The 15,495-nt window shown below is 48.1% G+C and overlaps 1 protein-coding gene across 4 annotated transcripts in view; it reads right to left on the bottom strand.

Annotated features, from left to right (window-relative positions):
• Positions 1-7,390: 7,390 nt before the first annotated feature.
• The window catches only part of ADCK1 (aarF domain containing kinase 1), a 73,971-nt gene continuing 65,866 nt past the window's right edge, over positions 7,391-15,495 (bottom strand). For all 4 annotated transcript variants that reach the window (XM_041472059.1, XM_041472058.1, XM_041472055.1 and 1 more), the window contains 4 exons: positions 13,907-14,056; positions 13,479-13,676; positions 9,678-9,871; positions 7,391-8,355 (listed from right to left, as the gene is read on the bottom strand). In XM_041472059.1, the coding sequence (XP_041327993.1) occupies positions 8,184-8,355; positions 9,678-9,871; positions 13,479-13,676; positions 13,907-14,056 (714 nt within the window). In that variant the 3' untranslated portion in view covers positions 7,391-8,183. The remainder of the gene's footprint in view (positions 8,356-9,677; positions 9,872-13,478; positions 13,677-13,906; positions 14,057-15,495) is intronic.

Raw genomic sequence — 15,495 nt, 5'->3', positions numbered from 1 at the left:
CCGAGGCTGTGTGGATGGTAATGCGGTCCCTATGTCCGCTGCAGCTGTAACTCTGCTGGCCTGATGGGAGCTTGTAAGAAAATGAGAAAGACAATAAAGGGGGATATAGGGGGATGTGAGGGGTGGGGGTGCGAGTAAACAGTATGGCCTGAGCTGTCCAGAGATAGCCCCAACCATTGCCATTTGTCACATTGTTAGTTTTCATGACCAGCAGCCCTGAAGGAAACAAAAGTGTTGCTGATTTCCAGAGCTGGACAGTTTGGTCAGCCTATCTCCGTATTCCCCTACCTCTACCACCCCATCCCTATGCCTCAATTGAGAGGTCAGAAGGCAACTTGGCCATATTGTGCTCCCAGCCAACACTCATGCCCTGGCAATGACCTGGAGGGGCCTGGTAATCATCCTGGTGTAAGCTGGGGATGACCCTGGCATCACATAACACTACTGTGCCACTGTCTGACAGCAGTTTGCTTTGGGCTATGCACAGTGCTGTTCTTTACATCTTCCTTGTGCTCTACCAAGGTGTGCCTTGCAGTACAAAGCACCTCTCTCCCAGGGGGTGCTCCATCTTCTCCTGAAACCTTCCCCAATGGCCAGAGATTGGGCTGGCTGCAGCTGAGGCAAGGCAACATGGGAGCTCAGCCCAGAAGGAAAGCAACAAGGAAGGGAAAGAGGCAGAGAGCTGTGTCTGGCTCTGCTGAGATGCCACTGCCATAGGATGCATTTGCATGGACACAGATCATGACCCAGCTCAGCAGGATCTCTGTGCAAAAGACCATCCCTGCTACGGTACTGATGCAATAAGGCCAAGCTCAATGCCAGGGGCAGCCTTCACGCAGCAATGTGCCCATGATTTATGTCCCAGGTTTAAGAGCATTTCATCTCAGCAGCCATGCTCTGACATCTGCAGGCCCCTGAGCCAGTGAAGAAGGTGACTGCCACTGGTAGCAGGCAGCTCTGTGCTCTGCTGCCTGCCTGCTATACACATAGTTATGATTTTTTTCCTCCATAGCACAGTATGGCAAATAATCCTTCCCCACTCCCAGCAGAAGACAGGCTGTGGGGAGAACTTATGTAGTGCACCCAGAGCCAGCCACGTCATCAGGGTAGGACTCCCCAGCCCAGAGTTTGCAGAAGGCTTCGTGGTAGGGGCCATAGGAGCACCTGCTCCCATAGCAAAATTTGGGTGCTGCCAAGGACAATGCACATGTCACAGGAGCCCCCAAGCAGCTTTGCAACCCCCTACCCTCCCATGGAGACCCCTACAGGATCCGTTTCTTGTGCAGCCACTGCTTGGAAGAGAGAGCAAATGCAGCAACGAAAGGAAACCGTGGGAAGAAGACCTTGGACACAGCTCCCTTGAGTAAGACCATAGAGCAGTCTCAAAAATTAAGGAGTTCCATCAACCATGTAACCTGGGCAGGATGAAGACTGAAGAGCAAACTGCAGGGAACTGCCCTCAGCCAGCAAGGGCTGCGAGGGCAACCTGACAGAGCCTGCGCAGCTCACCATCACATTCACTGGCTTCAGGAACTCTCACTCCCTGGGAACACAACTGAACAGCCAAGTATGGTTTCTCCAGGGTAAGACTCTTCTCCCATAAAACTGACTGTTCAGCCTGTTGTGCAAAGTTATCAGTGGTACCACACTTAGCTGATTCCTGCACCACATCAGTCTGCTTTCCTCCATTTGTCTTCCTCTGCTGCTCTTTCCAGTTCACACCGTGTTTTAGGCCCATTGATACCTCAAAGTAAATCCTCAGTCTGCATCACCTCATTGCTTAGGTCTCCAAACCAGCTGTTGCAGAACAGCTATTTGCCTACTGACCTTTTGCTCACAGATACTACAGTTACAGGCTTGCCCTGCTCCAGTTTATCTGATGACACAGAGAAGCTACTGCAGTCCCAGTGCATACTGGGTGCAGTGCAGGCAGCCATGGGACTCCCTGCCCTGTGATGTATGAGTCTCATATTGCCAAGTTTTCCTTTCAGCCTTATCAGCATGATGGATAGTTTAGCCTTGGTGGAGTACAAGACAGCAATAACAATGCCCATGATTTTTTTTTTCCATATTTTCATTAAGAGCAATATGGTATTACCAGGCTTCATACATGTCACTCTGTTTATTAGCTACCATTTAGTAACCTCTTCTATCTTTGCTTTATTAAAGCTAGATATACTGCTAGGCTGAGGATTGAAAGGAAAGCAAGGGTTCCTGGTACAGCCACCCTGGGGAAATGCTTGCTTGTGTACATCAGTGCTGAGCCTGAAGCTGCAAGCCTGCAAACCACCACCAGCTAATGTGCATTTTACATGCAGACTTGTCCTGCTAGGTCAGCCCAGTCCTGTAACCTTCTTAGCAGAGCTTCAGTTACAGGAAGAGACTTTATGAGTGTTTTTTATGCTCATATGTATCAGAGTATGGAATAGTAGCCTCAGCAAATAAGACTCTGAATCAAATGGAAATAAAAAGAAAGTAAAACAAAATAATAGTAAAATGCCATGGCTCCTCCCTACTCCACTGTTCATGCAGTCTAGGTGAACAGTCTTTACCAGACCACCAGAAGTCACAAGTACCTGGTTACAGTAAGCAGCTCAAAGGGGAAGCTGTGCACAGAGCATCCTGAGTTCTGACATTGTGGCTGATCTGGAGTGACATGGAGGTTGGCGCAGAATGATGCTCTCTGGGTCACACAAGACAGCCCAAAAAGGTTGTTAGCATTTGACAAGGTCACCATGAGCTGCACAGGATTGGCAGAAGGTGTGTGGGTAAGAGCACGGTCAACATCCTGCCCAGGGCTCCCTCAGGCACTGCTGTGGATGGACACACAGCCACGTTCCCTGCAGGGGACACAGGCACTGATCACTACCCCGAGAGGTGTAGCTCCAAATACCCTGTCAGGGAAACTTCAAACTATCTTGATGGGATCTGTTTACCATCACACAGAGATCACTGAGCATCCTTCCCACTCAGGAAGTCTTCAGCTGGATGTGTAGATAATTTACTCCCTCCCATTTAAAACCTGTATAAAGCCTGCATTTTATATAGCATTTTATAAGGCCTGCGGACCACAACAGGGTCCTGGGAAGGCATCCACTGCCTTCCAGAAGGCACTGGACATGCAGGTTTTGCCCAAGAAAGAACACAAGAGGCAGCTGGCTCATAAAAACTGCAAGGCAAGCTATGCAGGCTGGCATTTGCCAGCACAGGCAGGCTCACACCCAGCTCCACAACTGAACCAAGCAGAAACAGCTGGTAAGTCCTGGCCTGGACTTCAAAGCAAAGACAAGACCTGATCAGGGATGTTATCTCATGTCTGAGCACAGACAGTGACACAGAAGGAGAGCTGAGAAAGCTGAAATCCAGATCCAACCTCATCTCACAGCACTGACTCAATGGCCATGTGAGCCAGCTCCCTGCCTGCTCCATGTCATGGCTGTGTGGCTTCACCAACAGGCTGGCTGGGAGGACCCACTGAGCATCTGACTCCTCTCCTGCTCTGAGGGAAACTCTAGCCAGCAGACCAGCTGAGCCACTCTGCAGGCCAGCCAGGATGGAGACCCTTTCTGGGTGACGTGTCCTGGCTTTGCACCACCCTCCTCGTGAAGTTCATTCCTAACTTTGCAAACTCTGACTTGTGGCCATCAACCCTTGTTTACTCCTCTGGTACTGCCAGAAGGAGATTGGCTCTAATCCCCTTTCAGAGCCTCCAGCCATTATCAGCTCATCCCTTAACTTCTTCCTTTCAGGACTAAACAAATCCATCTCCTTTACAGGCTTATAGGAAGAGGTTCTGACCATGTTGTGTGCCCTCCACCAGACCAAATACAGTTCTCCAACATCTGTCTTCAACTGAGAGAACTGAAAGAGGACATTGTTTCAGGTGTGGACTCAGTAACACCAAGCAGAAGAGGAGAACAAGTAGCCCCGGACATGATTTCCACTGTAAGTTCATGTTTATGTGGGGTCCCCCGTAACCCCTTCCTGCAGGGCTGCTAGTACACTGGTAGATTTTCCTAGTTCCAGTGATACCTCATAGAGCAACATGTGAGGTACGTCACCATCACCTGTATGATTCTTGGAAAGGGTAATTTTTCTCAGTCAGATAATTAATTAATTAAATGTCAGTCTCTTACTATCTGGTCTTTTACAGTCCTGGCCAGCACCTGAGCAGATGGTGAAGGAAGGAGGATGACCCACATCCTGCAGGCACCTCAGCAGGGCTGACTTAGGGCCAGCCCTTCTCTTTCCCTTTCCTCTCCTTTTTTCATCCCTATCTCTGCTCCCATCCGAATGCTGGGCCCACTGTGTGTGACAGCTTCTTGCATGCTCCAGGACCCAGCAGGCTGCCCATACTCCTCTGGAGACAGGGTACAGGGGAGGATGGAATAGCAGAGCAGGATGCAGGGATGCACAGTGGAGGTGGGGAAGAGCCCTGCCAAGTGGTGCACTGGAAGGGGGAGTCATTCTGAAGGGAATGACTTTGAAACGGGCCAAGCTGCGCTCAAGTTCATAAGACATATGCTGTGGGGAGCAGCAAGTGATTCATTATGAAGCTTCTACACTGCAACTGCATGAGGTTTGTACACCCCTGCAAGACAGCAGACAGCACCATGCAGCCTTGATCTGCAAATCTAAATGCCACCCACCTGTCATCATTAGCATTCCCTAGATGGGCTAGGCAAAGGCTATGCTGTCCAGTCTGGACTAATGCTCTCTCTGGCTTTTCTTCAGCTGGATGTGCAAAAGTATGTTCACTTCATACCCAACATTCTTGGAAGTTTTGCAGAGCAACTTGATTTTCCAACTGCCCCATTTTCCACCTCCAGCAGATGTAATGATGGCACATATAAATGCTAGATGAAATGTCCACTGGTTTCCCAACACATCTGAGAACACTGAGAGCATTAGAATTGGTGATGCCATAAGGCTACAATAAAGTACTTCATATTACAGGAGCTGAAAGATGCCCATCAGTTTTGCACCTCTGGCCACAGCTCTGACCCTCATGTTAGTCCTGAGAAAGAGTTGGTGGGCTGCAAGGCCAACATTTAATGTCTGCACCAAACTTCAGTTTGATCACAACTGAAGCTGGGCAGACAGCAGCGCATGTACTGCCTGTAAGCAAAGCAGCAGAAGCTGCGTTTGCTGGTGGTGAAAACACCATTAAATGCAAGTTGGAAGGAGAGGCCACGTGCACAGACCTGGTCCAGGTTACCCACGTTTAACTGCAAATTGAGATGAGAAAGTGTCTTTTCAAAATCCTGTTAACACATTCACCTTTGAGAGCTTTCAGCAAAAAGGCAGGAATGTTACAGGGTCAAATGCCATGTGTTTGCTTGTTCTTTCTTAAGACAAACCTTCATTGATTGACTGCAGGAAGGGTGAGAGCTGAGCACAACTGATGGAGGAGTCCCTCTGCTAACACAGAGCTTCCCAGAAGAGACTAACTACAACTGACAAAGCTCTGCCAAATATTCCCTGTTCTCTGCCTGCTGCACACTGCCAGAAACTAGTCCGAGGGGCTGCTGGTTCACTACCACTTCTAGAGTCAGGACCCTCCTCAAGTAGCAGAACTAGCAGTCATGTGCTGGGATTTTGAAGGAGTGAAAGAACATGCATAGCTGAGACTATGCTGTAAGCTTGACAGCCAATGTAAATGACAGCTATAGGGAGCCTCTCCACAACTAGGGATCCCCTAGAAATGAGGGCCTAAATGTGGGATGAGCTTTCACCCACAGATGAGAAACCCAAATAGTGCTCTGGTCAGTATATCCAGCCATGAACAGGCAAAGCCATTTGCAGAGGCAGCTACAAGATGAGGATGTGCAGTTGGTGACCATTACTAGAAGGATTTCTGGGACTTCAACATGGCACACCAGGCCAGCTTTCTCAGAGGAGCTCTACTTGTGATGAGAACAAGTCAGGTCCACCCATGCTGGCCAGCCTACCAGTTGTAAGTGCCTGAGCAAGCCAGATTGCTCATATGACCAAAGATTAGTCATATACAGGCTGCAGCACCAGTATTCCAGGGCCCCAGTGACTCCTTGTCAACTCAGAAGTCTCATCCTGCAATTACCACCACTCCATTCCCTAATGCCATCATACAACCCAGAAGACAAGGGCATCTCTGACCTGTCATTGCAGGGGTTGGAGACAAGCTTTGCAAGGACATTTAATCTTACCAGGGCTTCTTTTTTGCTCTTAGCAAAGATCAGAGAGCACATCACTCTTGCTGCTGCCCCCAAAGTAGGAAGGGCTCAGAGAGCTAATGCCAGGATCAGGTGATTGACTACTAAAGAGACCTAAAACCCACATTCAGTAATACCGTGTCCAGAACCCTGCCAATCACACACCACTTCTTGGCAGTCCTGAGCCAGCCAGTTCTGCCTACATGCTTGTGCATGTACACAGCCACTGTCTGCACATCTGCAGTCCCTAACCCACATGCCCGAGCCCACCAGCAGCCAAGTACCTTTTCTGGATTACATTCCTTCCCTTTCCCGCACAGCCAGTAAAATGACTGATTCACCAGGGACTCATACACACTCTCTTACCTGCACTCTGTCCCCTGCTTCCCTTCCCAAGCAAATAAAGTCACTTCAAGGTGGGGTCTCACACCTGTGCAAGTTGGAAAGTTGTATGGAAACTGGGAGAGTGAATGGCCTTCTTGTGGCTTGCTCTCAGGCACCATTTGGTGCCTGAGTAATCCTCAGATTAGCAAGCTTTCTGACAGTACATGGATATTACCATCTTGTCCTTCACGTTCCCTTTCACCAAGACAGTTTACGAGAAAAGCTAAGATGATGTAAGCAGTCACCTCCATCCACCCTTCCTGGCTAAATTCTTACAAGCAGCAGAGCTGTATCCCAGTATCTCAAATATGTCTCACATAAAGCAGACCTCTAGGTGAGGCTTTCTGGTAGCTGTCCCACAACTGCAGAATCAAAGCCATCAGACCTGTCATTTGCACCACCGAGCAAATGGCAGGTTTTTGTCTGAGGCCAGAGCAGTAAAACGTCACAGGCAGTGACAAGCTGAAATGCTCACTGTGGCATGGGGATGGTAACATCTCACAGATGTGCTGCAGCGCACTCCCACAGGCAGGGAGGAGGCAGGCTCAGCATGGATCTGGGAAGAAGGGTGTGAGGTGTCCCCCCAGCAGAAAGACACCTGCTTCTCCATTCCATCCCAACACACCAATACCAGAGGACTCAGATGTGGTACAGACCTCTTGGACAGAGAAAAGACCAAGTGGACATTTTGCTTACAAGGAGTTGCCGGCACTGCCTGGCATCACTTCCTTGTGGAGAAATGGAAACAGGACTTAAGTTAGAGGCCCAAACATCACTCTAGTGCACAGCCAAGCATCCTCCCTCCCACAACAGTCTTCGATACAACACATTTATTTTGTTGTGTGGAAGTATTGTACAGTACACATACATTACCAGAAGTTTCAGAGCCCTGAGTTGTCATTCTTACTGCCTTCCTGGAATTTCAGAAGAGGGCAAGATCACTTCCCCTTCCCCCATTTTACCTACAAAGAAACAGGCCAGGAGAAGTCCAAAAACAGAGGCACTTGCAGAAAGGACTGGAGATTAACCTTAGAAAGTCAGACTCCCAGTCCACCACTCTCACCACTTGAGTCCTCTTTCCCTGGTGCTGGAAGAGAAAACCCTAGTGCCACTTTTCCACAAGGTCTCACTCCTCTGAGAAAACTTCTGTGCACCTAAACAGAAACCAGACTAAGGAGATTGCACAAACTAATATAAACCCTATTGCACTTTAAAGGGACTTACCACCTCTGAGGGTCTGAGAAAAGTTTTGAGGCATTCTAGGTAGGGCTGGGATTCTCTTAAATTCTTTAAGATTGTTTAAGAAAGAGTCAAAAAGGCATTTGCTTCCAGCACAATCCCACTAGAATCTGAGTGGAACTTAACCTGCACAAATGAGGAAAGAAGGTATCATGCACCTACTTTTTCTAAACCACAAAACAATAGGGCTCTGGTACCAACTCAACCTCTCTGTGCCACAGAGGAAGCTAATGCTGTAAAAGAAAAGGAGAGTGCAGTGTGTAATGTGGATTAAGACCCAAAAATAGACAGAAATAGTCAGAAAGACAAATGTGCCATGGAGAGCAGAAGGGAGGGAGGGAGCACCCAGGCCTCTCCCACCAGTTCATGTCAGTACATGAGATGGTGCATCCGTCTCAGGAGAGCAATGACCCAGTTCCCCAGCTGGGACCCCTTCAGCCACAGAAAGAGTTCATATAAGTTGATCTGCCACAGGCTTATGGCTTCTGTGAGTGAGATCTGGGCCCTCCTGTAAAGCGAGTGACTCTTGCTCCTCTGGTACCTAGAATGAGAGAAACAGCTGCATTAGATCCAGCAGAAAACAGCCCAGGAGGAAGGAGGCCTGTCCTACATCTTCTGCACAACTGACTCTCCCCAGGGAGGGCAATATCCCCCATCTGGAGAAACCCCAGGAAGCAGGGATTTTCTCTAAGCAGTGCTTCTGAGGAGCTGGGGACCACATTTCTTAGAATGAATCTGGCAGAAGAGACAGTCTGCTCCCTTGAAAACTCACTTCTCTTCCCACAGCGTGTAGTGATCCTGGGTTATGGCATTCCTTTGCTTCAATGCCCAGCTTCACCTCAGCTCAGAGAGACAGGTGAGCACTCCCTATTGCTTTTCCTGGTAGCACACTTTTAAGAGTCCAGCAATCCTGCCACAGACTCCAGGAAAAGTATTTCTCCACCTTTCTTTTAGCAGGGGCTAATTGGGATTCATAAGTCCCTCATCAGCCCAAGAAATAACTGTTATTTCATCTACAAGGAGGAAGAATCTGAGGCAGAAGTGCATTGATTCATAAGACTCACAGAAGGAAATCACTTGCACAGCTCCTGTTCTGGCTTTTAAACATCAGCCTGATCTTCAGTCAGCCCAATCCCCTCAATCAGGCTGCAGTGAACTTTCAGATCTATGCTACTCACAAATACTGCCTAGTGGTAATGCCTGTAATGGGCAAGAAGACCTCTCCCCTCCTCTGGGGGGAAAAATCCTAAACCCTTAACCTAAGGCCTCCAACTCTACCCGTCTCCAGCTCCAGGGTGACAGGTTTGTCCTCTGGAGAGGGTGACAGATGTAAGAACAGCACAGAGGCTGAGATGTGTAACTGAGCAGGGGCAGGACCAAGGGAAGAGATCCACTGCTAACAGTAATAGGCCAAAAGGTTGAGTCAGAGCCTTCTCAGGCCCCCTGAATGGGGCCCTAATAAGCCTTAATGGCCTGACTGGCCTGGAATCACCCCCAACCCTCTGCTCATAGGCCCAGGAACTTCAGTTAATCTCAGACCTGCAGCTTCAGTTCCTGCTTGAGCTACACTGGAAGAGTAATGGTCCTCAGCTCATGCCCTGCTGCGAAGCCCCATGGCCTGGACCTCAACTCACATATTGACCTCTTTGCTTGACCTCAGCCCTGTCTTGTCACCATGGACCTGCTTGACAACCACCACATATAATCTACAGATTGACTTTCTAGTTGGTCTTAGACCTGCCCCATCACCAGGATTCTGCCTTATTATGTGGACTTTTGATTGGATCCGACCACCGTCTTAGGGTCTGTCCCACAGCTCCTGCTGCTCCCTGTCTGGCTCTGACGCCTGGGTAAGAGACTCACGTGGAAACAGCTCTGATGCAGCAGCGAGACATGTTGAGGAAGGAGCTGGCACTGGCCCGTGTGTGCAGGGCTGACTCAATCCCCCTTAACAAGTCATTGGTCTTCAGCAGAAGCAGCATCTGGCGGGGAACATTGTTGAGGAGCTGGGTGATCTGGGGCAAGTAAGCAGCAGCGTTGGACCGGATCTCCATGTCCTGTGGCCAGCCAGGTCATGTCAGGGAGAAAAGAGAGAGAAGGAGAGAGTACATGGGAAATCCAGGTCCAGATGCAGCTGAGATTGGCCAGGAAGAGTCTGTGTTTTAACAGACCATGACAGTAGGCCAGAAGCTACAGAGCTCTGTCCTGCTTTCCTGCAGACACTGAGCACAGCACTCATAGCACAGATCACTCTTGCCATATCCCATCTGCCCTTCGGTGAGATAAGGACCCATCCCCTCACTGGCAGGGTTAATAGCCTCTCAGGAGAACAGCCACTCACTCCTATCTTGGCTCTTAGTCCTAAACAGCCTGCAGCAACCACATCTCAATACTGCCCTTGGAGACTTCTCACCTCATCAGCCCCAAAACTGGCTGAGTTGCAGGTAGCAGAATTGCTCAGGAAGGTGGAGGCATGCTGCAAGGACAACCAAGCTGCTTGCTCTTCACTGCCCCATGCAACTCATGGCTCTATGCTATATTGATGAAGCCATTTCCAAGGCCCAGTTTAGTCCTTGGTCCTCAACACAAATCAGTAGAGGTGAGAAAAAATTATGCAGTTAAGCATCATGTTAACCCAAGAGATAAAAATCATCAAATTGTCATCTGTCAGATCTAGATCTATATCCTATATGACAGCAGCCAGTAGCCAATAATTAAGGAAAGAGTGTAAGTTCAAGGCAATCCTTCATTTTCTGTGGTTCTCCAGTTCTCCAGATTCCAACAAACACATTGCCTACTGAAAGAACCCAGTGATAACATACGGAGTACAGCCTGAGCCATTGAAGACGAGTTCCTCTCCAAATACAAGCTACCAGAGCAAGCAAGATAGTCAGCCGTGACTCTTCATGTTTTTAGATCTGAGAGTTCCTTCACCATCCCAGTAAATGTAGCACAGTGTAGCTGGGAGCTGATCCTATACACATACCTTGTCCCTACCTCTTCCTAGAGAGGCCATGACATGAAATCTAAAGACAAGTCTCTGGAACATCTGAAATCTACAGAATTCAGGAGGACACATGCAGGAGGGCAGTAAATAACTTCATACAGGAAGGAGGCTTCTTTGTGGGAAATGACAGCTCTAAAGCCTTCTCTCCTGTGGAATGAGGGATAGCCTATATTGTATGATGTGGGATCTCACACTCTTTGTGAACTTCAAACGTTTTATAAAGGAACAGACCTGCACAAACTGAGTGTGCCGGTCATGATGGTCAGAGATGTACACAGCTCACACAGCACAATGGTTGGTGTTAACAAACCAATCTTTGTGTCCTCCTGCCTCCATCATTGACCAGATACACAAGACTTGAGCAAGAAGATGCTTAGCTCTCCTAAATGTTGTTTTATTCCATTATTTGTTGGCAGAAAATTCCTCCCTGATTATCCCTTATCCCTTTCTCCAGCCAGCATCATTGCAGAGCTTACATTATTTTCCAGACATAGGTTTTCTTTTCTATTTCTTTTCCTTCTATTTTTAGCTCCAGCTGCTTGTCCACATCACAAAACAACCACATGATCAGTCATCACAACTGTCACTTTCTGTCAAGGGCAAAGTCTGTGTGCAGAGGAAGAAATAAGCTAAGCCACAGGAACTGAGAAAAGCCCCTTGGCTGCAGCTGCTGAGGCTGCTGCAGGATGCAGCAAAAGACATCATTAAATCAGATGAGATGAGGCTAGCAGCCACCCTGAGCAATCAGCTTCCTGGTCCTGGCTTAAGGCAGGAACAACTATACCTATGGCAATGCTCATACATTTGCCCAGCCTGCACCTAAACTCTCCAGTAACATGAATCAAAACCTCCCCAGACCACCTACACTGGCATTTCACTGCTTTGCCACTAGATATGACTTTTCTTTTTCTATGTTTAGCTGAATTTAAACCCATGACTGCTTGTCCTGCTTGCAGCACTAGAAAAATCACTCCTACAACTCTTCCTGACCTGCTTTTGCAGATTTTTTTCTGAGCTAACTTGCTCAGACTTACGTCATGGGTTGCATCTGCTTGGCCACTAGTCCTCGTAGATTCCTACTGGACTTGCCCCAGTTTCATCAGACCTTTCTCAAGATGCAGCGTCCCAGACTGAGTACAGCATTACAGATAAGATTTTGTTTCAGGAAGGTTGTTTCCTTGTCTCACAGGCTATTGCCATGTTGATACATCCTCAGGCACACTCTCTGGAGCTCTGTACTGATGGTACCTGCCTACACAGCGCTCAGCTCTTGCTGCTGATAAGATCTTTCAAATTCACCTCTAAAGTAAGGGCAAGCAGCAGCTCATTTCCTAATGCCACAGCAAATCTGCTCAGCTCCCCATTATCTGCTGCAGGATTATCTAGTTTCAGCATTAATTGTGTCATGTAGGCAAAGACAACAGAGCTGGTTCCATACACACACTTCAGCTCAATGACAAAGTTCATTAGCACACACAGGGTACCATGTAGCTGCAGCTACATCTCTGGTGTAACCTTCACAAGCAAGTTGGGAACAACATTGCTCACTAACTCAGATTCAACACTGGCCTTGCAGTATTGGAGTCAATGCTGTGCCAATTTGCTTTGGCACCTCTGAATTTTCTTCTGGAGCTGGTAGCTCCAAAACTCACCAGATCAAGCATAAATCTGTCAGACAGCCATCATATTATTTCTGATGTGCAGAAAATTAACTCAGATAATTGGGAGGGAGGGGGTCCATTGCCCAAGGAATCTGACCTACTCATTGCTATGGATAATGGCAAGCCCATACAGCATTCTGCCACATCCATCAAAATGACAGAACTTTTGGAAGAGAATTTCATAGGACAATATTATAATGCTACTTAAATTAATTTCATCCGCTCTACTACAGATGTGTGCAGATTAAAGAAAACCATAGGATACAACACACTTCTACTTACTTGTCCATTGGCTGAATCACATCACTTATGTTCTCCTCTAGAAACAGCACAATTGGCAGGGCTGCTACTATTCTTAAGGTGGTGTATTGTGTGTATCAGGTGTGCAAGGAGGCGCGAGAAGGATCCCAGCGCGTGTGGATACGAAAGGGTGGCAAATGTAAGTGGCAATTTCCCAGATTTGTAGTGACTGAGTTGACAGGATCTGCAGTTAAGCAACCTTGACTCCAAGTTAATAGGGTTTTTGATTGGGAGGTAATTTCCAGGGTTTTTTAGGAGTTTATATCAGTGCTGATAGTCATTTACATGAATAGTGATAATGCATTATCCTTCTCATGTCTTCCTACTAAACCTTTATGTCTCCTGTACCTTATATCCTAGCCTCCTTGATGGTTTCCTGAACAGCTGCATTCAATATATTTTTAAGAAAAGGACAATCCACTAATATTTCCCCAGCCAGAAATGGTGAATACGTAGGTATTAAAATATTTTAAAAAATTGAAGCAGCCCATGACAAGTCAATTTGGGAAATTAAATTCAGCCACTATAAAACATATTGCAGAAGGAGTCCTGGCTTTTTTCTAGATCAGCTATCACTGTAGAAATTACAGGGATTGCCCAGCACTGCTGTACTATCAGTGGTGCAAGTGATTTCAACATAGAAAGGTACTGAGGAGAAGCAAGGGCACATGTTAGAGAAGGACACACAAGACCTACCTCGCTGGCAGAGACTGGTGACTGGTCAATGCCCCTGTTGACAGACTCCCAAGATCTGGCAGTCAGCATGCAGGCAAAGAGAGGATACAAATCCCCTGCCCCAAGCCGCCGGCTGTACTTCTGCACCCTCTTCATATCAGCCTTGATGAGGGCTTGCCAAAGGCGGCAGTAGTCCATGCGAAATGACTCGCTCAGCACCTGGGAAGGGAGACATGGTCCCCAGAAGCCCATAGAGGACAGGAAACAGGGGGAAAAGTCTTCCATCCCTTACCTGTGCCCTATCCTCCATTTCAGAGTCAAAAAATATCATTAGAGGGTTACGGAACTATTAGGCAAAACTTATTCATATGTGCTTAGAGAGGCAAGGCTGCAGTCTGATGCCCAAAGGCAGCCTCACAAGCCCCTGGAAGCCTCTCACACCTACATACCTGGTAGAGTCCATGATCCAGGAGAATAATGTGAGCCTTGCCAGAGGCTGGACACTTCTTCACTAGCACATTGCCTGGGTGTGGGTCACAGTGCACAAAGCCATTCACAAAGATCATTTCGCTGTAGAGCTTCCCCAAGTTGCGAGAGATCTGTGAGGAGACAAGAGATGGTCACACACTGCCACCCACAGTAGGGTGCTTGCCGGGGAGGGGAGGCAGTCTCTGTGTGACAACCCAGGAAGCAAGGGTCTGTACATGCTCACATCCCCACGCAGAGCTCCTGCAGCTCCTCACACTGATGGAGGCACAGGGTGGCTGCAGGCATCTACAGGTAGCAGGGTGGTCCAGGAGACTCACAGAAGGATCCATGCAGGGAGCACCATGAAGGTGTTTGTGGGATCACAGGTTATTTAAAGACACTTTTCTAGCATAAAAAAATAAGAGATAGTACCTGTGGGTAGGAATGGGGTTTCTGGTAATGAGGAAGGTGGGACAGCAGATAGTGGCAGACATGCATTCCCAGGGAAGGCAGGGAAATTGCTCCTGGGGTGGGTGAGACTGCTTGGAGGAAGACTCAGGTGTTTCCATCCATGGATGGCAGCAGGATACAGTGGAGAAGGGGTGAGGGGAGACTCAGCCAGTCAGTCTGCTCACCAGAATGAACATCGGCTCCCTCTCCCCTCCCTTCATCACACTGTCCCCCACTTTCCCTCTTCCTTTCCTCAGACCCATGCTAATCTGATTTGAAATGTCTGTGAAGATGAGGAAGCACAGAAAAGCTGTTTAAAACATCCTGTCACTGCTGTGTCCCTCCATACTACTGCTCCTTATCACCAAGAGATGTTATTAAAGTTAAAAACCTCCTAGGAGAAAGCACACATCCCCAGGGCATGAGATCAATCCCTTACCACACACTAACACAGCAGCCTTGCCCTGCTATCCCACCACCAGCCCTCCCTGCCATCCCAAGAGGCACAGTGCTCCACAGCAGAGTGCTGAACAAGCAATTAAAAAACAGTTGTTATAAATTATTCCAAGCATATCTCCCGACACACCCCGTAAGCAGCAAACTGGCAGCTGTCCCCATAAGCAAAGGTGGTAGAAGAGGTAACAGGGATAGTAATGACAGCTCACCATGCAGAAAACCAGACAGACAAGAAAAGGCTTGTTTTAGCCACCTCTGAAACATGGCCACCTCTGAGAAGAGCATTCATTATGAACAGTGGCCAAGTAACTACAAATGAGGAAAAATAACAAGAACCCTTCCTGCAGCACAACAACAGGGACAGTGTAGGATCAGGTGAAACCATCCTCTGTCTGTCAGGTGGGACCTGGAACCACTGCTGAATCACGTGAATGCTGGCCTGCCCCATGATGAATCACTCACACAGATGGAACAGCACAGCCCTGTGATCTCCTGTACTGCAGCTTCCCCAATGCCATGCAGGTGTTATTTTAAGTAATGACTGAGGTGAGTGATATTTCTCTTCTGAATCACCAGCAGAGATCACCAGAGCCATGAAGTGACCCTTACAAGTCTCCTTGATCGGCAAGCTCTAAAATTAGATAGGACCAAAGTACCAGGTGCT

The sequence above is a fragment of the Pyrgilauda ruficollis genome, unplaced genomic scaffold (genome assembly GCF_017590135.1).
Source record: "Pyrgilauda ruficollis isolate IOZ18807 unplaced genomic scaffold, ASM1759013v1 scaffold28, whole genome shotgun sequence".
Lineage (NCBI taxonomy): Eukaryota > Metazoa > Chordata > Aves > Passeriformes > Passeridae > Pyrgilauda > Pyrgilauda ruficollis.
The sequence above is the reverse complement of the archived record's forward strand: the minus strand, read 5'-3'. Positions and strand labels throughout refer to the sequence as shown.